A 27,165-nucleotide genomic window follows, 5' to 3' on the forward strand; every position below is an offset into this window, starting at 1 on the left:
GCACTACGTACAGCCCGCGTGTCTTAGACTTGACTTGGCCCTTGTGTAATGTGTGAACTGTGAACCGTAGTGTGGTATGCTAAATTTGTCATTGTATCGGCAAAAATTATAATCTTGTTGAGTATGGACCTGGGCTGCACTAACCATCATCAAAGAGAGTTCATTGTATTGCATAAAAGTTAAAAGGAAGTTCCATTTTGGCCAAACCTAGAGGTGATCAGAGTTAGCCCGACCTAATATTGGGTAGAATTTTTAGGCCCGAAAATTTATTTTTTTGGTCGGGTTTGGGAATGCATTTTTTATGTATATTTAGGACATGTTCTCTTCAACTTAATTTTAGTTTAGTTAAGTTCTTATTCCTTCTCTTATAAACAATTTAATTCAGCTTAGTTCAATTTAGTAAATAAGAACAGACCTTTAATTGAATTTTTAGGCTCAGCATGAAAAAGCCCGACCAATTTGGGCGAGTTTGGGCAGAAAAAATCCGGCCCGAAGATTGAATTGACCCGCCCCAAGAAGTGGACTTAGTTTTTTTAGTTTCGGCCCAGTTAGAACTCGGCCCAACCCGCCCGATAATCACCTCTAGCCAAACCATATATATGGAAATAATAATATATACAAGTATAAGCCAAGAAACTAACTCTCGATCACTTCCTTTATCAACGAGGGACGCTCAAACGTGTTATTTGAAAAGGATATGCTTAAGTAAGTGGAGTAGGCATTAAGTAATAAATTAAACTCTACTATAGTACTATGACTCTAGACGCGACCTAATTCAAAAATAAATATATAGTCAAAGCAACTCCAATATTTTAGACTTGAACAATGGGGTAATTAACTTTATGTATTTTAATTTAGAAGAAGATTTATAAGTATCAATCAAACCATGTTATCTTTTTTACATTAACGCATACGCTCCTCAGTCAATTTCAATTTCCACTTTAACTTAGACATACAATATATTCTTAGGTCATGCACTTATGCATGCTCATATCAAGTTAGAAAATGTCCTACTATTTTCATGTGGGATAAATAAATACTCTTCTAAGAAAAATATACACCCACTTATTATTGCCAATTAATAATAACTCTAAGTCTCTAATAATAACAATAATAATCAATTTTTGTAACCAAAAATTAAAAAAAAAAAAGTTGAAAAGAAAAAGGCCGGTGGACGTCATTTATACATGCATGCATCCATGCATGACGAGGTAGATCATATATTGTGATCTGACGTGCCGAGTTTGTGATCATAATTGGATGACAATATTGACAACAGTAAGATATGTTGGGGACAGTGGACCCCACTTAGCTATCTACCTTACCTAATTAATTTGGGGCTGTTAATTCTATATTTCCGAATCCAGCTTATCTAGCTGGAGCACAAATGTAATTAGTCTAAGGCAATAAAACCAGTATTTTTGAGTAAGGTTGATTTGGACATTTGATGCAAATGTAATGCTATAAAATAGAATGCAAATTATTGTCTTATTATTGGGTCTTTTCAATTATCATGTTATGTTTCAAGATTCAATTCAATCTGGCCTATAAAAAGAAATTGGGAATTGTGTTAATGATTTTTCACAATTGATATTTATATTGTCAAGAAAAAAAATAAAATTGGTTGATATATTTATTATTCATTCCACAAATTTGTTTGTTTTTTATTTATCTATATGACCACAAAGTCCACAATATTGAATTTGATTAACATAATCGGAGAGCCAATATCCTAGCAAAAGTATTTTATAACTCGGATGAGACAATCAAATTAAAGAAGCCCAAAAAATATACTCGGTAACAACTAGTTTTGAACGTATTCGGTTATCCGGTTATACACTAGTACATAGCCTACAACTTGCTAATTATCAAATTCCACGGTTCATTATCATTAATAGAGTATTCTTTAATCTGAAATAGAGTTTGCATATCTTTCGAAAGCTTTTTGTGTAATTGTGTTTTGGAAAAGGAACCAGACCACAGCAATATAAGCACATCACATAAATAAAGAAAGAAAAAGAAGTGGGGGAACAACAATGTAAAAAAAGAGGCTGCCTTCCCATAAATAATTAAAAGTTGAATAAAAGAGAAAACTACTTTCTTTGGAAGTATCCATTATAAGCAACTACCCACATGGTTGTATTATGCTAATCGCTAATTATGCACCAATTTAAGAACTCAGCAAATCATAGCTTACACTTTAAACGAAACAAATTAATTCTAAATTAATAGGAACACACAAGATACAAGTATGTACTACAAAGGCAAAGACTTCAATTCTAATTTAGCACGATTGTGGAAGTTTTCACTTAAATTTATTTACCAAACAATACTCGCAACAAGATTGATGCCTTGGATATGGAGTTTTTTCTTTCCCTTTTATTTTTTGTCTGATATCAAATTTTTATAACTGTATGTGTAATCTTTTCGTTGGAATGTTCACTTATCAAAGCACAATAATTTAAGTTTTAGGTAGAATAATTTAATATTGAAATTTTGGTGTGTTTGACAAAGTATTGCTGTGGAGGTAGCTATTAGTTGTTGTAATAGCGGATAGATATATAGCTATTACATATAAAAACATTGTCAAATGCTTATTTGACTTGGTCAAACCACTATAACTTATTCAAAAGCCAGTACCAAACAAGCCTTACAGTGCATATGTAATGCAAAATAAAATGGAGTAGACGATTTTGTGATTATACTATGTAACCTTAAATTATACTTTTGGGAAAAAAAATAATTATTTAAAAAATAAACTTGGATTAAAAATTAGAATATAAATTTTATTTATTTATTACCATTAGGGGTGTTCAAAATTTGGTTCGTACAGAAAAATGGACTGGACGCGACCAAATTACCGGTCCGGTCTTGGAATCTTGGAATTTAATTTTCCAATATGGTCCAAAATCCTATAAAACCGATCTTGAATCGGACCGATTTTTTTGCTTAAAATTATGCATAAAACCTTAAATAATAATTAAGATTATCTTAATAAGCTTTGAAAACTTTAATTGTATGAGTTAATATAATTATAAATTTAGTTTTTTTTTTTTTTTTAAATTCTTAAATCGGTCCAAAGTAGTCCGGTTTGAGTATTGGATCGATTCTTTCGGTTCGGTGCAGGTCCAATCTCAGCTTAATCAGTTCGCCCTTCAGTTAATGAAATTTAATTTTCGGTCATCAGTTCGGTCCAGTTTTGGACCGATGAACAACCCTAGTTTTATTTATTTCAATCTATGTTAATAGTGCACAAATCATTTTAAACATTGAAATTAAAACTTTGTTGTTGTTATCAGCCCCAAATCACTTTGGATCTTGGAATTAATTCCATTTAAAACTTTGTTGTTGTTTACTTAATTATTTTGGATTTTGGAATTAAAACTTTGTTGTTGTTGTTGTTTTAGCAGGAGCAGTAATCAATGTTGAAGAAGTAGAGGAAATGACAATGCTATAATTAAAATAACTTTATATGAGAAAAAGCAAATCAAAAAGCTCACTATTGACAGAGACAGACTATGTAAAATATCCATGACTTGCATACTTTGAAAAAAAAAAAAAATAAATAAATAACTGCTACCACTTTTATTTTTATTTTTAAAAATCATTTTTGATATTTTATTTTTTCAAGGCTATGGTTTTATAGGAATGAGAGAGAGACAGAAGAGAGTGAGAGTGAAAGCAAGAAAAATGTGAAGTGAAGATTTATTACAAGCTCCATTAAACCAAAAAACAGGGCAATTTCTAACTACTTCTTGTTTATGTCTTCTTCCTTCTTTTAATTATTTTGTGAGAAACAACATTTGCAATTTTTTTGGAATTTATTGAAAAAGTGGACAAAAAATGAGCAAAATTGTTATTATTTTTTTGTTTGCTTTTCTCCAACATCAAAATTCATACATTGAAGCAAGAACAATTTCCGCTGTTTCATCTCCCCTGTTTTCACCTCTAAGTTCTCCAATTTCACCTTCATTGGCGGAATTTCCTCCAGGTAATGTACTTAAAGTAATCTACTTTTCACCATCATTAGTACTGATTTGAGCTTAATTACAATTTAATTGTCTTCAATTTTGAGGGGGCCACTTCAAAAATTCAAAAAAAATTAAAAATAAAATCCCTAGAACAGTTATGACCCATAACATTAAATTTAATTTTCGCACTATATTATTATTGCAAGATTTTATCTTCATATTAATGTAGGTTATAATTAACATTATCTTTCTTGCTCCCATGTAGCTATCATAAATCATCTGTTTTTATTTATTTAATTGTGAAGTGGGAGTTTTGCTAATTTAGCAATTTTGATCCCAAATTTTGCAATTCATGTTGGATATATATTCTTTAATTGCAATTTAATTAGTTTGGATGTTAATTTATTTGATTTGATGAACAGGAATTGAAGTGGGTGGTGGAAATACAAAGATGAATTCAAATACTAGATTGAAAGTAGCCCTAATTGTTGCTTGTGCTTCAGTTGGTGTTGTTATGTTATCTTTGTTTTGTTTGTGGATTTTTTATAAGAGGAATTATGGCAATAAACCCAGAAAGAAGCATGATAGAAAATCAGGTAAATTTGATTTTTTTTGGACTACAAATTTACCTTTTATAATAAGATCTTGATATTTTCTATGAATATGGACTGACAGTTATTCTTGTGTATGTTGTTTACATTGGTGGGATTCAATTCATTCAAATAATGAAGATTTCGTCAATCGATTTTCGTTCAATCAATCAAAGGGTAGCTTGAATTCATTGAAAATGAGTAGCAAATTAGGAGGTTGTGTCTCTAATATGGAGTATAAGATGCTAGAGGCTGCCACCGGAAATTTCGACGAAAATAATGTATTGGGTGTGGGTGGTTTTGGATGTGTGTATAAAGCTAAGCTTGATGGTGATTGTTATGTTGCTGTGAAGAAAATCAATGTGGGTGTACAAGAAGCCGAAAAAGAATTTGAGGTACTATCAATTTGTTGTTTCTAAGCTTGCATTTTTTGTTTAAGATGATGAATTTGCAATTGTTCTAATTGTATATTCCTATGTTGGGTTTTAATTACACAATTGTAATTGCAGAATGAGATTGCGTTGTTAAGTAAAATTCGGCATCAGAACATCATAACTCTTTTGGGCTGTTGCATACATGGTGACACAAGATTTCTTGTGTATGAACTTATGGAAAATGGATGCCTAGAAACTCAGTTGCACGGTAATATTTCAGAACTCAGAACACTCATATAGTCATATGTTATGTTACTCAGACTTGGGTACTTATGTCTAACAAGGGTATGTGTACTGTCAGTCTGTAAATCTAGTATCAGACTTGGTTGCTTTAAGAAAAAATTCCATGTTTTTGGTCCAGAATGAAGTGGGAAGTGTCCATACCCTTGTTAGATTGTCAAGGATCCAAGCATCCTCTTGAGGTGAAATGCAGAGTCCGAGTGGCATAACTCATATCAGTCGTATGACTATATGAGATTATAGTGTCAACTGTCAAAACTCTAAACTAAAAGTATTATAGGATGATAGGATGGAGAACCTAATATTTGTATTCGATCAATGCTCTAGGTGTTTCTCGAGGATCTTCTTTAACTTGGCATATCCGAATGAAGATTGCTCTTGATATTGCAAGGTGACATTTTAAAACAATATAGATACATTCACTTGTGTTAAACTTTGGTTTTTTAATCGCATGACGACAAATTTGTATGTCTTGATCCAGAGGGCTAGAATATCTACATGAGCACTGTAACCCTCCAGTCATTCATAGAGATCTGAAATCATCTAATATCCTTCTGGATGCCGAGCTTAATGCCAAGGTTAATACCTTATATTTGTTTATTGATTATTATATAATCAATTGAGTATTAAATTATCGTTAGTTTGAACTTCTAAGCATTTTAATGATTCACTGATGTTGCTTTATCCGACCTCACCCCATTTACTCGATCTTTGGTAGCTTTCGGATTTTGGTTTTGCTATCACCAATGGACCTCATATCAAGAACAATATCAAGCTCTCAGGCACCTTAGGGTACGTGGCACCCGAGTACCTTTTAGATGGTAAGTCAACTAAGCCTGCTCAGCATGCATAGTAAACTGTAAATTCTCCAATCTGGCTGCTTAGCTTTTGTCTAACAGTATATTTCTTTCATCGAGAATTAGAGATGCATTTTAATGGCTTTGTCGGGTTGTTAAGTTGCTTTGTTTAATAAACTCTTAGAATAATATGATCTAAGTAGGTGTATATGAACAGTACTTTTGTGATTTATATTTAATTTCAATTGCATATGGGTGCACATGTTATGCTGCTGAATAGCAGGTGGGTCAATAATGCTATGTAATCTGTTCTTACAAAAAACATTTACATGGTTTATTAGCTGATCTCTTTGCGGTCATATTCTTGCTGGACTGAGATTACCTCGGTCCACTATATTAATTGTCAGCAACACAGAAACTTTAGAAACCAGAATATTCTAGACCTCTATGTTGAATTCTCTAGCTTGAATACTAAAGTTATGAAGGAATCGTACTTTACGAATTCAAATGATTTTTGTGGCCTAGATTGCACTTGGTTAAAAAGAATCACTTAGTGTGTAAGCATTATAGGAATCAGTTTGCCATGTTTCGGTTTTGTTCCTTTCTCCAAGTTTATTTTACCACTAAAGTTGTTTAGTATAGGATAAGTTATAATAAGTCATAAGGTGAATTTTGGTGAAAAGAACAATGCTGTTAAAGACGATAATTTGTTTACTCTAATTATCTGACAATTTGACTGACAACTGAGGCTATAGCAGTTTGTTTTTGAATATATGATTAATCTAGGGGTTTTGTATGTTTCCAGGTAAATTGACTGATAAAAGTGATGTTTATGCATTTGGAGTGGTGCTTTTAGAGCTTCTCCTTGGGAGAAAGCCTGTAGAAAAACTTTCACCGTCTCAATGCCAATCCATTGTGACATGGGTATGTATAATGTGCTCTAAGGCGTGCTAATATATTGAGTGATAAGGTTTTAAAGTCTGAAGTTCAATCTATTGCAGGCAATGCCTCAATTGACAGACAGATCAAAGCTTCCAAACATCGTGGATCCCGTTATCAGAGACACCATGGATCCTAAGCATTTGTACCAAGTAAATTTCCATACTTCCCTTTTACTTCATTATTTATTGTAGGCCCCAACAATCTGAATTTGATTCTTTAAAATTTTCATTAAGAAAAGTACTCTGTACTTGTTAAGTGAAGGTCATAGTCAAAATTAAGGATAGAAAGTGAACCAAATAGTCTTTGTAATATTTGGTTTATCATAGTCTCTATTATTTGATTTCAGTGAAGAAGCTTTGAAAGATACGTACAACAATAATCTACCATTAGTATTTTAGGGGAAACAGAAAATGTAATGCTTGACTAGTTGACAAATAATCCGCAGGACAATTAATCTGTCCCTATAGATCCATGCTTAAACTTGCTAAGAAAACAGTTTCTCCTGCAATTTTGTAGGTAGCTGCTGTGGCTGTCTTATGCGTGCAGCCAGAACCAAGTTACCGTCCATTGATTATCGATGTTATGCATTCACTTGTTCCGCTCGTTCCAGTTGAGCTTGGAGGTACTCTAAGAATTAACCAACGCGCTAATACAAGGGCCTCAGAAACATGTATGGAGCAACAGACAGCTTAGGAGGTTAAAGAACTTCTATATTCGCCTCACAATTTTGAACTGCGCTACTGTTAGAGTCCGACCTCTCCTGCTTATCTTCCTATATCATCAAGTTTTTCTCCTCCTCTTCGCTTCCTTTGAGTTACCCGCCATATCTCTTTATTTAAGTCATTGTTAAACTCAGATTGTGTCTTGGTTTAGCAACCAAGTTTGTAAATTGTCACACATAAAGATGAATCTGTTGCATTTGTGAATAGAAAATGCAGTATATTATACATGTTCTGCTCATGTAATTACTTTCAGAGTTGGCCTACATCTTGAAATTCATACAAACTAACCCAACACAATAAAGGCGGATCCAAACCTTAAATGTATCTCAATACCGATAACTTGATTTTCCTGATTTGATACCGATTAGTCCCCCTATATGAAAGATGACTCGGGTAGTATTAACTGAATTTTCATAATAAATACGGAGTAATTGACAATAAACCCAAATGCGACTTGAATTAAACCTAAATCACACGACCTGTTTGTAAATTCGATATGCTTGGATAGTGAAAGAGAGCTAAGTGGTATTGAGGGCCGATGATGTCGGCTCACAAATTAAATGAAGATAAAAAAAAAGATTCAAGGATCATGATGCATTAAAGTTAATTACAATGGACGTTAATCACATTGGTACTTGAAAAAGACTTGATTAGATTAAAGAAAAGAAAAGGCCATAGTGTCGGGTACCTAATACGAGTAATTATCAAAGATCAACTCAATCAACAATTTTGACTAATAATAACGCTAAGCCAACTACTATTATAGCTTATGGCTGTAAAGCCATACCTGTTTCATACAGAAATTTCTCTCAAGCTTAGAACCATGTGAGAATTGTGTACAAGTTGTCAATTTTCTATTGTATCTTGGTAAAGTTTTCCGACTTAATTTTCCTTCATCATATAGTCCACAAAAAATAAAATAAAATTGATTCATCATTTTATGAAATTTTCATGTTTTTGTGTTTTATTTATCTAATATGACCTTATTTCACTGATTAATCCTCGTTTATAACTCATTTTAGTTGTAAATTAAACTCGGGAGACTATAATGACTTCTTGAAAGACTGGCAAAGAAAGCTGGCAAGTGGCAACAATTAAGACTATAATGACCATTGTGCACACCGATGGGTGGTGATGGCACGGTGGGTGGGAGATCTTGTGGAAAGTTTCAGAGAGAGAAATTTGGTAATGATCATAAATAGTACATATACAGAAAATGTTCATAACAATGGAGTTTTCAAAGTAAGATAATTGTTACAAATATAACCCTCCAAACAAAACTAATAACAGTGCACATTGCTTCAAGAAGAGAGCACATAGTGTACATTATTACAAATTCTCGCAGTCAAGATGAACACTCACCAAAAATTTTGAAGGTGTATTCCTAGCCTTCATGCGTATAGTGTATAATTATCTTTTAACTAACATTGTAGTATGAGTCGATGATGGCATCAGCAAGATACTCACATTTAGCAGCGGATAAACCAGCCAGTGATATTCTCCCGTCCTTTGTCATGTATATATGCCACTTATCCGTCATATTATCACTCTGGTAAAAACAAGTGGATGAAATGAGTAATGGTACATTCGCAGATAGATGCTAATTTGACAGATCTCAATAATACTACAACCTGGAAACAAAATTACCTGAGCTTTGTTTAGGCCAGTGAATGAGAACATGCCTATCTGTTTAAGAATAAATGACCAATCCTTCCCACTCTTATCTTTTGAAGTGATGTTGTCGTACAACAACTGCCTTACACTCTTTATCCTACCAGCCATCATTTCCATCTCTTCTTTCCATTCATTGAAAAGCTCTGGATTGCCCACAACGTCAGCAACAATCCTAGCCCCATGAACGGGAGGATTTGAGTACATAGGTCGTGCAATCCTTTTCAATTGGCTCTTTACCCTGAAAGATTACACCAGCTCTTTCAGTAAAATTAAATTAAACAAGACACAAAACTAGTTTCCTCTGTTGGAAAGTTTCCATTTTGGTGCCTTGAAGTATGACATGTCTCACGCAACTCCTAATTTCACATTAGGAATCTTGAATGTCAAGTCATAATGTAAAGGGAATTTGGACGGTGATAGTGTTAGTTCACTAAAGTCAAAATAACTTTATAATCTCAGGTCACCAAGTAAAATATATAAATTGCAGAAAGTAATAGTAAAACGGATATTATCAGAGCTTCAAGCTCATCACGCATAAGTTTTAGTTTCTGTGATCAGCATGCTTAATCCAACAAAGCATGATTTTGTGAAAGCTGAGAATTGAAAAATTGAAGTAAGAATGCAAGAACTTGTTTTTACCTAGCAGCAGCATCTGCCGATGAGCAGACAACATTGATTGCACCAATTCTTTCCGAGTAAAGACCAAGATTTTTACTGTAAGATTGAGCAACCAGTAATTCCATATCACGAGCAGCAAACATCCTCATAGATGACGCATCTTTGTCAAGGCTACCACTTGCAAAACCCTACAACACAGATTACCAAGTGATTAAATAGGAGTTGCTTTGAAAGTTCCACACAGCGCAGGGAACTGAATAATCACTATGACATGTAGTAAGGGATTTGACCGTAAGGGAAGGAGGAGGAAGATTTTTGTGGATGACTATAGCAAATAATCACTTTTGGTTCATTTAGCTAACCTCACTTATGGGATTAAGGCTTTGATTGATTGATATGACATGTAGTTAGGATGACAGGATTTTCAAATCAAGCATACTTTAAAAGAGGGAGGAAAATGGAGAGGCTGAATGGCGCTCCCAAAGAGTAGATATAACAATAATTTTTTTTTGTTTGTTTGTAAATTTCTACGTTGTTCCTTGTATTGAATGACAACGTGGGTTTAGTCAAATAAGAATATTACTTCAAAAGATCTCCTAATTCAGGTTTCTCATCCTTATAAAGAAAAGATCACACAAAAAACAACCTTTGTCTGGTTTTAATAATTTTAGGTTCTGGTCAGTGACTTTCCAATACTTTATCAGCATGGCACTTCAGAAATCAAAGGCATATCAAAATTTTTAAGACTGCTAGAAACTTTACACTTCACCAATGTAGATGCTTGTGCTGATTAATGAACATAATTGATGCAAGTTATTGAACATTGAAGAGAAATACCTGATAAGCAACATCAAAGAATGGAATATGGCTCTTCTCCTGAATGACATCAGCAATTTTTTCCCATTGTTCAGGAGTTGGATCAATTCCGGTGGGGTTGTGTGCGCAGCCATGGAGTAAAATAAATGATCCTTCAGGAGCTGCCTGAAATCATAAGAATCTTAGTAATTAAGTTAAAAAAATCCAGATAAATAAGCAATTACGAAAAAAGATTACTTTCTAATGGAATTCCACATCCAAACTCAAATCTTCAAGTGTCAAGCAGGTCTAAGAAGTATATAAAAGTCACCGATATAAGAGTATTTAAATTTCAGCTTATAGAGTCCATCTCTAATGAAGCAAAAAGAGTCATCATAAACAATTTGTAACTAAGGTAATACCAGTACTCCATAATAGACAGAATAAAGATGAATATATTTTTGGAAAATTTCACAAGAATAATCCAACCTTTCGCTGGTTCTCTCAAAATAATCCAACTTTTGGATTAACCCTGAATAATCCCACCTTTACCTATTATTCTCCCACACCACCCCTAACAGGTCACCATACCCCCTAAGACCGGTTGCCAGGCCATGTGTTAGCTTCTAATTATTTTTTTTTTTTAAATTTTTTTACTTACAACTTAATTTTAAAATAATCCTAAAAAATGAAAAAAATATATAAAAAATCCCAAAAAATTGAAAAAAAAAACAGAAACCCACCCTTAGCTTCCCACCATAAACCCCACCGTCAATCCACCATCATCCGCACCGCCACAGCCCCACAACACCACCGTTGATCCACCCACCGACCCACCATCAACCAAACCAAAAACCCCCACCGTCCCAAATTCCGTCTTCTCGTGACAAAATCAACCAGCCCACAAACCTCCAAGCACCATCAACCAACCCACAAACCTCCGCATCACCATCAACCAACCCACAAACCCCCTCCTGCCTCCACTTTCAAAACCTCCCTTTCCCCGTTTTCCTTCTTTCTCCCTTCGTGGTGGTGATTGTGGTTTGTAATATGGAGAAAAGATGAAGGAGGTGGTTGACTTGCTGGTGGGACGAAAATGGAGGTGGTGGTCATTGTGGTTCGTGGTGATGGAGAAAGGATGAAGGAAGAGGTGGTAATTAGAGCTATCAAAAGTTGACCCGACCAAAAATACCGACTAAAACCCGATTATTAACCGACCCATCTGAACCCGAAAAAATGGTGACCCAAACCCGACCTGAAACCAACCCTAGACCCGAGATGACCCGAGTATGTGAGACCTGAACCCGACCATGAACTGACCTGAAGATGACCCGACCCGAATGTAACCCGTAAATTATTGACCTAAATTGAACCCGACTAGAACCGAAATTGACCCAAACCCGTTTTAACCCAACTTGTTACTAACCTCACCTGAATTCAACCCAACCCGTTCCTAACCCGACCCGAATTTAACCCAACCTGCTACAAACCCGACCTGAAATCAACCTGACTTGTTATTGACCTGACCCAAATTCAACCCGACTTGTTATTGACCCGACCCAAATTTTACCAGATTACTAACCCGACCCAAAAACTCAACCTGATCTGCTACTAACCCGACTCAAAATCAACACGACTTGTTATTAACCCGACCTAAATTTAACCCAAATTGTCCCCGACCCAATTTCAAATTACCTTAAATGCAATTTTGACCACCTTATTATTGTTGATCAAAGCATTTTGTCTAGGGAGATTAAGTCGGTCCAGGCAGTAAAAGAAAGGAGATAATTATCTTCCTAAATTATAAACTATAGTTCCCTATTATATTCCCATATATATTATAGTCAAAGGAAATAATTAGCTTGATAAAAGTGATAATTATCTATTTATAGTTAGGTTAACTCGAATATGACCTTGGATATGACCCCACCTAATTGTAACCTGAAAATTATTGACTTGAACATAACCCGACTTAGAAATGACCCAACCTGATTATAACCCGCAAATTATAGACTTGAATCGAATCCGACCTGAACCTGAAAAATAACTTGACTTGAAAATGACCCGACCTGATTATAACCCGCAAATTATTGACTTGAACCGAACCCAACTTGGACTAGAGAATGACCTGATTTGAAAATGACCCGACCTGATTATAACTCGCAAATTATTGACTTGAACTGAACCCGACTCAAACCCGAGAACGACCCGACCAGATTTTAACCCGCAAATTATTGACTTGAATCGAATCCGACTCGAACTCGAGAATTACCCTAACCCGTGAAAACCCGAAATTAAACCCGACTTATTGTTCACCCGACCCGAATGTAACCTGACCTATTATTAACCCGACCTAAACCCGACCAGAACCACATAAAAAGCATGCCCGCCGTGACACGCCTCAAGCTTGACCCAACCCAAACCCGACCTGAATAAGTTGTGGAATTAATCCGAATTGACCCGACTCACTCTTACCGACCCAAACCCGACCCGTTTACCCGAATTGACAGCTCTACCCGAAACCTTTAAAATTTCTCAAAAAACGTGGATATTAACCTTCAATTTTGGAATTTTTTTGACTTTTTTCACCCGAAAGTAAAAATTGCCGAAATGTTTACCATGGTCTCTAATACCCTCCGGAAGTCCAACTGGCTGGCTGGCTAGAACCATCCAATTTGCCTTTAAACAACCAATTTACCAGTTTATAACTTGCACCAATTTCATTAAATCAAACTTACAACGAACATTTATGATAACATAAAATGATCATATATGGAACCAAACGACATTATAAGACCCTGAGATGTATCCCCTAAAATCTCAATACTTTTCGGCACCGGACCCCAAAACATTCGAAATTTCTCAAAAAACATGGATATTAGCCTTCAATTTTGGAATTTTTTGACCTTCTTTTGCCCGGATATAAAAATTGCATAAATGTTTACCATGGTCCCAAATATCCTCCGGGAGTCCAATTGGGTGGGTGAAATCATCCAATTTGCCTTTAATTGACCAATTTACCGGTTTACAACTTACACTGATTTCATTAATTCAAGCCTACCACGAACATTTATGACAACAAATAATGATCATATATGGTTCCAAACGACATTATATGATCCCGAGATGTATTCCCTAAAATTTCAGGACTTTTCGACACTGGGCCCCGAAGACTCCAAAGATTCTAAAAAAGCGTGGATATAGCCTTCAAAATTTTGAAATATTTAACTTTTTTTCTCTCGGAAATAAAAATTGCCGAAATGTTTACCATAGTCGCTAATACTCTACGGGAGTCCAATAGGGTTGGGTGGAACAATCCAATTTGCCTTTAAGGGGCCAATTTACCGGTTTAAAACTTGCGCCGATTTAATTAACTCAAGCCTACCACAAGCATTATGACAACATATAATGATCATATATGGTTCCAAACGACATTATATGACCCCGAGATGTATCCCCTAAAATCTAAAGGCTTTTCGTCATCGGCCCTCGAAAAACTCAAAAAATTAACAAAAAGTGTGGATATTAGACTTCAATTTTGGAATTTTTTTACATTTTTTCGCTCAAAAATAAAAATTGCCGAAATATTTACTATGGTCCCTAATACCCTACAGGATTCCAATTGAGTGGGCGGAACCATCCTATTTACCTTTAAACCACCAATTTAATTACTGGTTTAAAACTTGCACGGATTTCATTACCTGAAGCTTAACACGATATTATATGACCCCGAGATGTATCCCCTAAAGTTTCATTTCTTTTCGACATCGGGCCCGAAACCTTCGAAATTTCTACAAAAACATGGATCTTAGCCTTTAATTTTGGAATTTTTTGATATTTTTTTCGTACGGAAAATAAAATCGCCGAAATGTTTACCATGATACCTAATACCCCCGGGAGTCCAATTGGATGGGTGGAACTATAAAATTTGCCATTAAACGTCCAATTTACCGGTTAACAACTTGCACTTATTTCATTAATTCAAGACTACCACGAACATTTAAGACAACAAATAATGATCATATATAGTTACAAACGACATTATATGACTACGAGATATATTCCATAGAATTTCAGGACTTTTAGACACCGGGCCCCAAAGACTCCAAATTTCTCAAAATACGTGGATATTTGCCTTCAATTTTTGAATTTTTTTGACTTTTTTTCTCCCACAAATAAAATTGACGAAATATTTACCATGGTCCCTTATACCCTCCGAGAGTCCTATTAGGTGGGTGGAACCATCCAATTTTCCTTTAAACGACAAATTTAGCGATTTACAAGTTGCACCGATTTCATTATCTCAAGACTACTAAGAAAATTTATGACAACATATAATAATCATATATGGTTCCAAACGGCATTATATGACACCAAGATGTATTCCTTGGAATTTCAAGACTTTTCGACACGGAGTCCCGAAACCTTCAAAATTTCGCAAAATGCGTGAATATTAGTCTTTAATTTTGGAATTTTTTGACTTTTTTTGCACGGAAATAAAAATTGCCTAAATGCTTACCATGGTCCCTAATACCCTCTGCGAGTCTAATTGGTTGGGTGCAACCATCCAATTTGCCTTTAAACGGCCAATTTACCGATTTAACACTTGCACCGATTTCATTAATTCTAGCCTACCACGAACATTTATGACAATATAAAATTATCATATATGATTCCAAACGACATTTTATGACTCAAAGATGTATCCCCTAAAATCTCAAGCCTTTTCGACACCGGACCCCGAAACCTCCAAATTTTTTAAAAAGCGTGGATATTAGCCTTTAATTTTTGAAAATTTTGATTTTTTTTTCGCTCGGAAATAAAAATTGCCGAAATGTTTATCATGGTCCCTTATACCCTCTGGGGGTCCAATTGGGTGGGTGGAACAATCCATATTGCCTTTAAACGAACAATTTACCGATTTACAACTTGCACCGATTTCATTAATACAAGCCTACCACGAACATTTATGACAACATATAATGATCATATATGGTTCCAAACGACATTATATGACCCTGAGATGTATCTCCTAAAATGTCAATCCTTTCCGACACCTGGCCCTGAAACCTCAAAAATTTATCAAAAAACGTGGATATTAGCCTTCAGTTTTTGTATTTTTTGACTTTTTTTTGCCCGGAAATAGAATTTGCCGAAATGTTTTCCATGGTCCCTAATACCCTCCGAGAGTCCAATTGGGTGGTTGGAACCATCCAATTTCCCTTTAAACGGACAATTTATCGGTTTACAACTTGTCGATTTCATTGACTCAAGCCTACAACGAATAGTTATGACAACATATAATGATCATTTATGCTTCCAAACGGCATTATATGACCCCAAGATGTATCCCCTAAAATGTCATTTCGTTTCGACACCGGGCCCTGAAACATTCGAAATTTCTAAAAAAAACATGGATATTAGCCTTCAATTTTGGAATTTTTTTGACTTTTTTTCGAACAGAAATAAAAATTGCCGAAATGTTTACCATAGTCCCTAATACCCCCCCGTGAGTCTAATTGGAGAGATGGAACCATCTAATTTGCCTTTAAACGTCCAATTTACCGGTTTACAACTTGCACTAATTTCATTAATTCAAGCCTACCACGAACATTTATAACAACAAATAATGATCATATATGGTTCCAAATGACATTATATGATTTCGAGATGTATTCCCTATATAACAAGACTTTTCGACATCGGGCCCTGAAACCTTAAAAATTTCTCTAAAAAGCGTGGATATTAGTCTTCAATTTTGGAATTTTTTTACTTTTTTTTGCCCGGAAATAAAAATTGCCGAAATATTTACTATGGTCCCTAAAACCCTCCAGGATTCCAATTGGTTGGGTGGGTGGAACCACCTATTTGCCTTTAAACCGCCAATTTAATTACCGGTTTACAACTTACACAGATTTCATTAAGTGAAGCTTACCACGAACAATTATGACAACATATAATGATCATTTATGGTTCTAAACGACATTATATGACCCCGAGATGTATCCTCTAAAATCTAATTATTTATCTACACCGGGCCCCGAAACATTCGAAATTTCTAAAAAAACATGGATATTAGTCTTCAATTTTGGAATTTTTTGACTTTTTTCGCACGGAAATAAAAATTGTCAAAATGTTTATCATAGTCTCTAATACCCCCCAATTTGCCAATAAACGTCCAATTTAACGGTTAACAACTTGCACGGATTTCATTAACTCAATGCTACCACGAACATTTAAGACAACAAATATTGATCATATATGGTTCCAAACGACATTATATGACTCCGAGATATATTCCCTAAAATTTCAAGACTTTTAGAAACCGGGCCCCGAAGACTTCAAATTTCTCAAAAAGCGTGGATACCCACCTTCAACTTTTGAATTTTTTTGACTTTTTGTCGCCTGGAAATAAATATTGACTAAATATTTACCATGGTCCCTTATACCCTTCGGGAGTCTTATTGGGTGGGTGGAACCATCCAATTTACTTTTAAACGACAAATTTACCGATTTACAACTTGCACCCATTTCATTAACTCAAGACTACCACGAAAATTTATGACAACATAAAATGATCATATATGGTTCCAAATAGCATTATATGACCCCGAGATGTATTCCCTGGAATTTCAAAACTTTTCGACACGGAGTTCTAAACATTCAAAATTTCACAAAATGCGTAGATATTAGTCTTCAATTTTGGAATTTTTTCAGACTTTTTTTGCCCGGAAATAAAAATTGCCGAAATGTTTAACTTGGTCCCTAATACAATCTGGGAGTCCAATTGGTTAGGTGGAACCATCTAATTTGCCTTTAATTAGTCAATTTACTGATTTACAACTTGCACCGATTTCATTAATTCTAGCCTACCATGAACATTTATGACAATATAAAATGATCATATATGGTTCCAAACGGAATTTTATGACTCAGAGATGTATCCCCTAAAATCTCAAGCCTTTTTGACACCAGACTCCGAAACCTCCAAAATTTCTCAAAAAACGTGGATATTAGTGTTCAATTTTTGAAAATTTTGAATTTTTTTTCGCATGGAAATAAAAGTTGCCGAAATGTTTATCATGGTCCCTTAATACCCTTTGGGAGTCCAATTGGGTGGGTGAAACCATCCATATTGCCTTTAAGCGAATAATTTATCGATTTACAACTTGCACCGATTTCATTAATACAAGTCTACCACGAACATTTATAACAACATATAATGATCCTATATGGTTCAAAACGGCATTATATGACCCCGAGATGTATCTCCAAAAATCTCAAGCCTTTTCAACACCTGACCCCGAAACCTCAAAAATTTCTCAAAAAGCGTGGATATTAGTCTTCAATTTTTGTATTTTTCGACTTTTTCCGCCAAGAAATAAAAATTGTCGAAATGTTTACCATGGTCCCTAATACCCTTTGAGAGTCCAATTGGGTGGTTGGACCATCCAATTTGCCTTTAAACGGCTAATTTATCAGTTTACAACTTGCCCTGATTTCATTAACTCAAACCTACCACAAACATTTATGACAACATATAATTACCATATACGGTTCCAAACCGCATTATATGAGCCGGAGATGTATCCCCTAAAATTTCAAGACTTTTCGACACCGGGCCCCGAAACCTCCAAAATTTCTCAAAAAGCGTGGATATTAGTGTTCAATTTTGGAATATTTTGACTTTTTTTCGCCTGGAAATAAAAATTGCCGAAATGTTTACCATGGTCCTTAATACTCTCCGAGAGTCTAATTGGGTTGGTGGAACCATCCAATTTGTCTTTAAACGACCAATTTAATTACCGGTTTACAACTAGCACAGATTTCATTAACTCAAGCCTACTACGAACATTTATGACAACATATAATGATCATATATGATTCCAAACAACATTATATTTCCTCGAGATGTATCCCCTAAAATATTAATACTTTTCTACACTGGGCCCCGCAAAATTTCTCAAAAAGCGTGGAAATTAGCCTTCAATTTTGAATTTTTTTTTTTTTTTTGCCAAGGAATAAAAATTGGCGAAATGTTTAACATGATCCCTAATACCCTCCGGGAGTCTAATTAGGTGGGTGGAACCATCCAATTTGCCTTTAAACGACCAAATTAATGATTTACAATTTGCACCGATTTCATTAATTCAAGCCTACCACGAACATTTATGACAACAAATAATGATCATATATGGTTCCAAACGGCATTATATGACCCCGAGATGTATCCTATAAAATTTCAAGACTTTTCGACACTGCCCATGAAACCTCTATAATTTATCAAAAAACGTGGATATGAGTCTTCAATTTTTGAATTTTTTGACTTTTTTTTCTTCTGGAAATAAAACTTGCCGAAATGTTTTCTATGGTCCCTAATATCCTGCGGGAGTCCAATTGGGTGTGTGGAACCATTCAATTTGCTTTTAAACGGCCAATTTATCGGTTTACAACTTGCACTGATTTACCTGTTTACAACGACCAATTTAATTAACTTGCACCGAACCCGACTTGAACCAAAATTGACCCAAACTCTTTTTAACCCGTCAAAACCCGACTTGTTAAGAACCTGACGTGAATTCAACCCAACTCGTTCCTAACCCGACCCGACTTGAACTAACCTGATTATAACCCGCAAATTATTGACTTGAACCAAACCCGACTTGAACCCAAGAATGACCTGAATTGAAAATGACCTAACCTGATTATAATCCGCAAATTATTGATTTGAACCGAACACGACTTAAACCTGAGAATGAACCGGCTTGATTCTAACCCGCAAATTATTGACTTGAACCGAACCCGACTCAAACTTGAGAATTACCCTAACCCGTTTTAACCCGTAAAAACCCGAATTAAACCCGACCTATTGTTCACTCGACCCGAATGTAACCCGACCTTTTATTAACCCGACCCAAACCCGATAAGAAGTATGACTCGACGTGACCCGACTCAAGCATGACCCAACCCAAACCCGACCTGCATAGGTTGTAGAATTAATCTGAATTGACCCGACCCGATTTGACCAGACCCAAACTCGACCCGTTTACCCGAATTGATAGCTCTAGTGGTAATGGAGGTTAGGATGAAGGTTGTGTTCATGGAGGAAGGAGGAAGAAAGGTGTTCATGGAGGAAGAGAGAGAAAGAAGTGGTCATGGAGGAAAAAAAAGGGGGAAAAATAAATTTCCTAATCTTAAGGTAACCGGTTACTTAGGCTCGGTATAGGAGAATATATGTCAAATGTGGGATTATTAGGGGTTAATCCAAAGGTTGGATTATTTTGGGAGAACTAGCGAAAGGTTGGATTATTCTTGGGAAATTTTCCTATATTTTTTTACTCCTTATCTAGCATGAAGTTGCAGAACGTAAAAGCATTCCAATGAAGGGTTGTGTGAGAAAAAACTTCTTTTTATTAGCAGAGTAGACTGCATATATTTGACCCCTCCACCTTTCTGAGGCAAGGAGCCTCATTCGAGACGTCATAGCCTCCCTTTTATCTAGAGTTGAACGTTTGATACATTTCGATTGCAAAACATTTTTAAATACCTATCCACATTTTGGTTTGCTCCTCATCAACCTCTTTTTCAATACCAAACAAAACACATAAGAAAATCACATAAAGTCAATATCGAAGTCTGAAAAGTATCACAATTGAGCTCATAATCTAGAAAACATTTTCAATACCAAACAAAACACATAAGAAAATCACATAAAGTCAATATCGAAGTCTGAAAAGTATCACAATTGAGCTCATAATCTAGAAAACATATTTGTAGTGGGAGTATAAATGTTCCATGCGACAAAACAGCTAAGTACATATCCAAAGGGTAACAAACTGAATTAAATCTAAAACTTCTTAAAGGCTTGTGAAAGGTAGCATCAGAGGAGTCATTAATTTGTGGCAAGCTATGCTCACTCAAATAGAGCCATAGAGGGTAAAAGGAATGAGGAAACATGAACAAGATGATGACTGTTTACTAAAAAATTGCAATGGTCACATAGCACATCTCCATCTTACCTTAATATCCGCTATCATCCCCTCAAAATCCAAACCAACTGTTTTAGGATCATAGTATCTGTACTCAGACCATGGTACTTTGGCATCATTGAAAATATTTTTGTGGTTGCCTGCACCATAAAGAAACTTCAGTCTAGGTCATTATATGCATGGAGAATATGAGTTGATCAAGACATTCTCATTGGATAGGGTTTGAAGAGCTAAAGATACATTATACATACCCCATGTTGGAGAAGATATCAACACTTTTGCCCCAGGGAAATATCGCTCAATGAGTGCTGCTGCAAGGCGAAGAGAGCCAGTTCCTGAAAGACTTTGGACAGTTGCAACCTAGAAAAGAAAACAAGTTCAGCTACATTTCAAATAACACACAGGGCATCCTTTTTCATCTTTTTAAGAACTAGAATAAAATTGAAACAACCCCTTAACCCCCAAATAAAAGGGCAAATCTATGAGATTATCAACAGCAGGTAATGAAAGAGAGATTAGATGCCTTTTCAGCATACATACTCTTTGTTCTTTCAGAACCGCATTGTCAGCTCCAAACAACAATTCTGCAGTTACTTTGTTAAACGCAGCCAATCCTTCAATTGGCAGATACTGCACAGAGAAATCAACAGGTCGTAAGCACATGATGAGAAAAGTATGAATGAGGAAACTCCACATCCATTCAACAATTCAGCATACCTCCTTGTTTTCTCCTCTCTCCAGCATAAGATTCTCCGCCTGAAAGCAAACTCAAACAAAATCACGTAAGACTCAGGCATTCACGCAAAATAAAAACTAAGCAACATTTGATCCAGAGTAAACAGTAGACTGGAACAAAGAATAGGCACCAAGTTACAACCACCAGTGACTCAAGGAAATATAGCGAAGCAGCGCGTTATCAGTAAAAGACCAAATAAAAAGGATCACTAATTAAAGAAATGCAAAAAAAAAAAAAAAAAAAAAAGAAGAAGAAGAAATTAAGTACATACTACACACAAACACCAAGTCTGACCTTCTTGACAACATTCAGAACGTAAGGGTGGAGTTCTTCGGTTCGATAGGCTCCAACACCAAGATTGAGCTTCTTTTCATCCTTATCAGCTTTAAAAGCTTCCGAAACACCTAAAATAGGGTCTGCAGGAGCCATTGATATACCATCAAAACGAGAAACATTGACGGTGGCAACCATACTAACCCGACTGAAAGACTGCAATAGGAGGACCAAACACATAAAAACAATAAGCATACAATGAAGAACACAACCTTTGTTTATAGTAAAGCTCAACCAATAAAACACTCCAATCCACCCATTCCCCCCCCCCCCCAGCCTAGAATGATTAAATTGAATATTGTTTACAGTAAAGTTCAGAATCATCCATGAAATTTGGCCACTGATAAAAGCATCATTACACTCAAAGTAACAATTTCAGCATGAAATTAAGATAACGAGGCCCAATATGCAGTAAGATCAACATTACAGCATAAATTGGCATGAACCTCAGTGTACATTGTAGAAATTGAATGAATCAAATTCAGTAACTAAAAATGGTTCAATGCAAGCGATAATTCCGAGGAAACTATCAAATTATATAATTATAATGAAATGTCTCTCAAGATCAAAAAATCTTTAAAACGATATAACCAAGATAAAAATAACAACTTTCTGCCAAATCACAGGTAAAACCCAATTGAACAAAAAGATCATATGTAAATTGGGGTCATTAATTACCTGCAATTTAAAAGCTGCATTTCTCTTATCTCCCTTGATAAAAGCATTGGAATCACAGCTGCTCAATTTCACCCTTCCCTAAAATTATCAAACAAAAAAATCAAAACTTTTTTTAAGAAAAACACAAAGTAATAAAAAAGAAAAGAAGGGGAAGAAGAAGAAACCTTGTTAGACGGAAGTTGAAGAGAAAGAGAAGCAGCAGAAGATGCAATTGATGAAGCCATCTGAAAAACCCACAAAAATTAATCAACAAATTGTGAACCATTTTCTTTCGTTTCGTTTTTTTTTAGATTGTTTTAACCAGGAATTTTCCGAGTGAGATTAATGATGATTGAAAAGATAGTTAAAGGGAAAGACTGAAAGAGGAGAGAGAGAAGAGTACCTTAATTAAAGCTTCAAAGGACAGCAACAGAGGAAGTAAAGATTAAGAGAGAGAGAGAGAGAGAGAGAGAGAAAGACAGAGTGAGTGAGTAGGGAAGAAATGAGTTTGGAAGGGGCGATAATATCCAAAGCATGATAGATGACGTTCTTTCTTATTTGCTCTTGCTCATTTGTTAACCCAGATTACAGTTTTTTTTTACTATGTTAAATTGGCCCAATCTGATTTTGGGCAAGATTTTTTTTCAAGCTATTTTTTTGGCCATAGGTTAGCTACAGCCCCGGTCCAACTTGATCCTTGTATTATCTCATCTCTAAATTAAAAATTTTATTACGCAATGGTATATGCAGAGGTTAAATATTTTTTATGAGTAATTCAAGATGGATAACAAGTAGGTGTAGCCGTGTAGTTAATCGGGTGTGGGAGCATGTATAGCTATAAGCATTAGGTCAAAATATGAGTTAATTTGGTCTAATTAGATCTAATAAGTTTTGATTGGATGTATTAGGTTGAACTATTGAAGGGAATGTAACCTAAATATAAGGGTGTGTTTTCACAAACTCTTACTTCGTATTTGCACTTAGCTCATTAAATATGTTAGTCCTTTGATTTTCATCTAATGTGACATTCTATGACTAGACCAGATCAATAACCCTAATTGAATCGAATTAGCTCTAATTTGAAGAAAAAAAATAATTTTAAGTGAGCATAATACACCATTAGTTTATAATTAAAATAATGAAGTTTGTTTGATTAAAGGCCAATATAAAAAGTTAGATTAGTTTTAGTTGACTAAGAACAAAGTGAAGGATGTTTTAAACAATAACAAGATTTTGTTCTAAAATGAGACTATTATTTACCCAAAAAAAAAAAAAAAAAAAAGGAGCATCTAATCAAATTTGCTTGGCTTAACAAGAGACACCCAAAAAGTCCATAACATTTGATCTCTAACATGCTAATTGATTATATTCTCCATTCTCGAGTATATATTAATATGTTTGGTCACTGTCGGCTATAGCAAATTGTATCAACCGACCTGACTAAACTTATTGCATTACAATTTTAGACCAGCAGATGCAAATCATGCAGTAATGCAGTATAGAATAGCATAAGGTATAGTCTATTATCATTATTATTATTTTTTTAATAATGTTGTGTTTTTGTAAACTCAATTTACAATTATTTCTCCCCAAAAATTGGGTTGATAATCTCTGCCAAAAGACCCACAAACAATCAAGATATAATGGATAATCACAGATAATATACAATGATTTCATATTAGCGCCATAATTAATGTGATAGTGTAGTTGTTACATTTTAACCAACTATACCACAATTTATATAACTATGATATTATGATACCATTATTTAGCGTACGTTTGGCATGTAACGCACTATTTCCACCTTAAGCTACACCTTCTAGCGTAGAACATAGAAACTCCATAAGTTTGAAAGATTAGTGTGACATAGTACACAAAGAAAAGAGTCGAAAATCCCCATAACGCGATAACAAGGGCTATGTTAGCGGATACCACAACCGAAACACCTGTGGTGAACGCTATCATCAATGCCCCTAGTGAAAACGTGTTCAACATAAGGCCGTGTGACGAAAGAATTCTTATGAACCATGTTGATCCTGTCGTTACTAGGACAAAATATAGAAGTATTGCTATTGTTGAAGACATGAAGGCTATCGCGTTTGAAACTACACAAACTTTGAAGGCTAACCTACCCTTGAGCACGGCCATGCCCATGTTGTCACCTAAGTTTTGATCGAATCCACCGGGTAAGGTAAAACCGGCTGTGAACGAAACTGTTGCAATCAAGGCAGCCACAACTAAACGACTTTGAGCTGCCTCTTTGAGCGTGTTGACATTGGTTCCTTCTCCTAGATCATCACCCCTTGCTTTCTCAACGTCCAGATCCATTTCGTACGTGTTGATTCGCCTACCTCTTGGGGCTACTGCACCCGAAAGACCTTGTAAAATCTGTAAAATGTGGAAGGTTAGTTATTATGGGTTACAAAGAGTTGTCACATGTGACACTTGTTACAAAAATTGCATTAAGGTTCTCAACAACACTGACAAGCGTGAAACTCTAAACGTTGCAATTAAAAAAACAAAGTAACTATACAAACAAAATGTATGCACATTTAAGACTCGAGTTATTGATAGGAACTTACACTTTCACGACGAATAATCCGATCATAAGAAGCCATTATATCCCCAACAGTAAGGTCTTGTTTATTGAACACTTTAAGGTCCAAGACGGTGTGGTTAACAATGAAATTCCGGACTTTAAGTAAACACGGATGAGTGTAATTTTTGGGAATAGAGGCAACAATGTGATGCAGAGGTGTATCCCCATTTACGTCTTTCTGGTTAAGAAGCTCGTCGAAGTGTCCCAACTTGAGAAAAGAATCAATTTTAGTAAGACAATTCCATTTAGCAGCATAATGCACAACATTCTGCTCATCATTGTCTACTATCTCGATGCAGTCCGGACACGAGGTCATAAGCGCCTTCATAGCGCCCCAGGAACACCGGAGCATCGCGATATGCAAGGCAGTTCGCCCCTTGTTATCAAGAATATATATTGCTGATGACCCTTTCTGATCATGTTCTAACAGCACCTTCAGAAGTTCTAGCTGACTGATCTCTGCTGCAGCTGAATGCAGGGGTGTCTGCCCCTCGTTGTCTCGAATTCTCATTAACGATCGATCTTTTTCTAGCATCTTCTTTACCATCACTGCTAGTACATATATACATGTTCATCCATGTAAAAACATATTAGCGTCTAAATTATACTGGCCATTCTTATTAATTGGCTTAAACATTTTTTAAATATGTTTGGTAAATGGTTTTTTTTGTCGGCTTTCTGATTTCACAGTATTAATCTAGTAAATCATGTAACACAAATTCACTATAACATTGAATCCAGCCAATAATTGGACCAGTCAATTAAGTTATAAACAGCTATCATATGACAAAATTGATTAGACAAATTTATCTAAGATGGTAAGTATACCTTACCAGAATTTCCCCACTGTACTGCAGCGTGAAGAGCTGTCCTGCCACTAGGACCTCGATGCGCCATAGCCGAGTAATCACACATGTCGAGAATGACTGCAACCGCCTCCGTAGACCCCCTCTCGGCAGCAAGATAAAGCGGAGTCTCACCGGCCTCATTAGGCCCATACAAACACTTAAAATTCGCGGTAACTAGCCTCTTCACCACATCAACATGCCCTGCACGAGCTGCCTCGTGCAGGGCAGTATCCTTCCTATTATTAATCATTCTCACCAACTCACCTACATCTTTAGCAGCTCGCTCTAGGAAGACTTGTACAACATCCGCAAACCCGAAACGAGCTGCAAGATGTAAAGGAGTATTACCACCATTGTTCACCTTCCACAACAACGAACTGTCATGATCAAGTACTTCTTTGATGAGCTTAACATTGATCATTCTCAACATCTTTTTATCTTTCGCCGAGCCGCGAAGCGGTTTCCCGACGTGGACGTGGAGGACGTTGTTACCGGTGATGGTTGTTTGCTCCTTCCAATCGGGCATACACGAGATACAAATCGACATGTCTAGAAACGACCCGTATAATGCTGCAATGTAAAGTTCAGGCTCCATGCCTTTGATATCGTTACTTGCAGACTGTTGCACAACTTGATTTAATTGCAGAGAAGTTCCTGTCATAATTACAAAAATATAATTTATGAAATTTTGTGTGTGAACTCTTTTAGAGAGGTCCACTATTGATGTAATGAATCAATTATGCACATTTATAATACGCTCTCTGAGTCTCTTCCTTCCTCAACTTTTATATTCCCTCTTCCAACCATATCTTACCCATATTTTGGACATATATTAAGAAAAGATGTATAGTACAATTATATTTTGGAGCTTTGTTTGATATTATATTAATTATTAATATTATTATACTACTAACTATTGTACGATTTAAAATAAGAGTAATTTTAAAGACGATAAGAGTATTAATTTCTATAATTACATACTGTTGTACGAGTTAAAACGAATAAAGTTGTAGGGTAGTAGGGATGATTTTTTTCAAGATATGTGTTAATTGGTTTGGTGACATTAAGAAAATGCCACTTTCCTACGTTTCCATAGATAGATCACTAATGCATTCCTGACCACGCCTTAATCACCTTGATTATTACTTTTATAGTTTTATTCAATTTATTTTTGAGAATTTGCTTTTACGTATTTTTTTATTGCCACTTGCTTGTTTATC

General features: G+C 35.4%; 3 protein-coding genes across 3 annotated transcripts; 1 reads left to right on the forward strand and 2 right to left on the reverse strand.

The window, feature by feature from the left end:
- Positions 1 to 3,643: 3,643 nt before the first annotated feature.
- Positions 3,644 to 8,043, forward strand: LOC145556822 (putative receptor-like protein kinase At1g80640). Its single transcript, XM_081618470.1, has 10 exons — positions 3,644 to 3,991; positions 4,394 to 4,567; positions 4,703 to 4,956; positions 5,071 to 5,203; positions 5,563 to 5,626; positions 5,717 to 5,813; positions 5,954 to 6,056; positions 6,838 to 6,956; positions 7,034 to 7,123; positions 7,491 to 8,043. The coding sequence occupies exons 1-10, from the start codon at positions 3,844 to 3,846 to the stop codon at positions 7,665 to 7,667; spliced, it is 1,359 nt and encodes a 452-aa protein (XP_081474596.1). The 5' UTR covers positions 3,644 to 3,843; the 3' UTR covers positions 7,668 to 8,043.
- An 852-nt stretch (positions 8,044 to 8,895) lies between these two features.
- LOC145642495 (aspartate aminotransferase, chloroplastic-like) lies at positions 8,896 to 23,003 on the reverse strand. The gene is made up of 12 exons (XM_081693703.1): positions 22,902 to 23,003; positions 22,684 to 22,743; positions 22,520 to 22,597; positions 21,803 to 21,997; positions 21,490 to 21,528; positions 21,313 to 21,402; positions 21,024 to 21,132; positions 20,803 to 20,912; positions 10,826 to 10,969; positions 10,010 to 10,176; positions 9,344 to 9,608; positions 8,896 to 9,245 (listed from the first exon to the last, which is right to left on the reverse strand). Exons 2-12 carry the CDS (start codon positions 22,741 to 22,743, stop codon positions 9,114 to 9,116), a joined length of 1,389 nt encoding a protein of 462 aa, XP_081549829.1. The 5' UTR covers positions 22,902 to 23,003; the 3' UTR covers positions 8,896 to 9,113.
- A 1,114-nt stretch (positions 23,004 to 24,117) lies between these two features.
- On the reverse strand, positions 24,118 to 26,751 carry LOC145642496 (protein ACCELERATED CELL DEATH 6-like). Its single transcript, XM_081693704.1, has 3 exons — positions 25,931 to 26,751; positions 25,081 to 25,646; positions 24,118 to 24,886 (listed from the first exon to the last, which is right to left on the reverse strand). The coding sequence occupies exons 1-3, from the start codon at positions 26,604 to 26,606 to the stop codon at positions 24,293 to 24,295; spliced, it is 1,836 nt and encodes a 611-aa protein (XP_081549830.1). The 5' UTR covers positions 26,607 to 26,751; the 3' UTR covers positions 24,118 to 24,292.
- Positions 26,752 to 27,165: the final 414 nt, after the last annotated feature.

Source organism: Chenopodium album, chromosome 8, assembly GCF_948465745.1.
Source record: "Chenopodium album chromosome 8, dcCheAlbu1.1, whole genome shotgun sequence".
Classification (NCBI taxonomy): Eukaryota; Viridiplantae; Streptophyta; class Magnoliopsida; order Caryophyllales; family Amaranthaceae; genus Chenopodium; species Chenopodium album.

Excerpts from the sequence above, each read along its gene's own strand:
- LOC145642496 (XM_081693704.1), bottom strand. The coding sequence starts at position 26,606 with ATGACAGGAACTTCTCTGCAATTAAATCAAGTTGTGCAACAGTCTGCA. Across the intron at positions 25,647-25,930 it reads AGTACAGTGGGGAAATTCTG|TGATGGTAAAGAAGATGCTA; the intron begins GTAAGGTATACT and ends ATGTACTAGCAG. Across the intron at positions 24,887-25,080 it reads GGATTATTCGTCGTGAAAGT|ATTTTACAAGGTCTTTCGGG; the intron begins GTAAGTTCCTAT and ends CACATTTTACAG.
- LOC145556822 (XM_081618470.1), top strand. The coding sequence starts at position 3,844 with ATGAGCAAAATTGTTATTATTTTTTTGTTTGCTTTTCTCCAACATCAA. Across the intron at positions 4,957-5,070 it reads AAGCCGAAAAAGAATTTGAG|AATGAGATTGCGTTGTTAAG; the intron begins GTACTATCAATT and ends TTGTAATTGCAG. Across the intron at positions 5,627-5,716 it reads ATTGCTCTTGATATTGCAAG|AGGGCTAGAATATCTACATG; the intron begins GTGACATTTTAA and ends GTCTTGATCCAG.
- LOC145642495 (XM_081693703.1), bottom strand. The coding sequence starts at position 22,743 with ATGGCTTCATCAATTGCATCTTCTGCTGCTTCTCTTTCTCTTCAACTT. Across the intron at positions 21,403-21,489 it reads AGAGAGGAGAAAACAAGGAG|TATCTGCCAATTGAAGGATT; the intron begins GTATGCTGAATT and ends TTCTCTGTGCAG. Across the intron at positions 10,177-10,825 it reads TCTTTGATGTTGCTTATCAG|GGTTTTGCAAGTGGTAGCCT; the intron begins GTATTTCTCTTC and ends TCTGTGTTGTAG.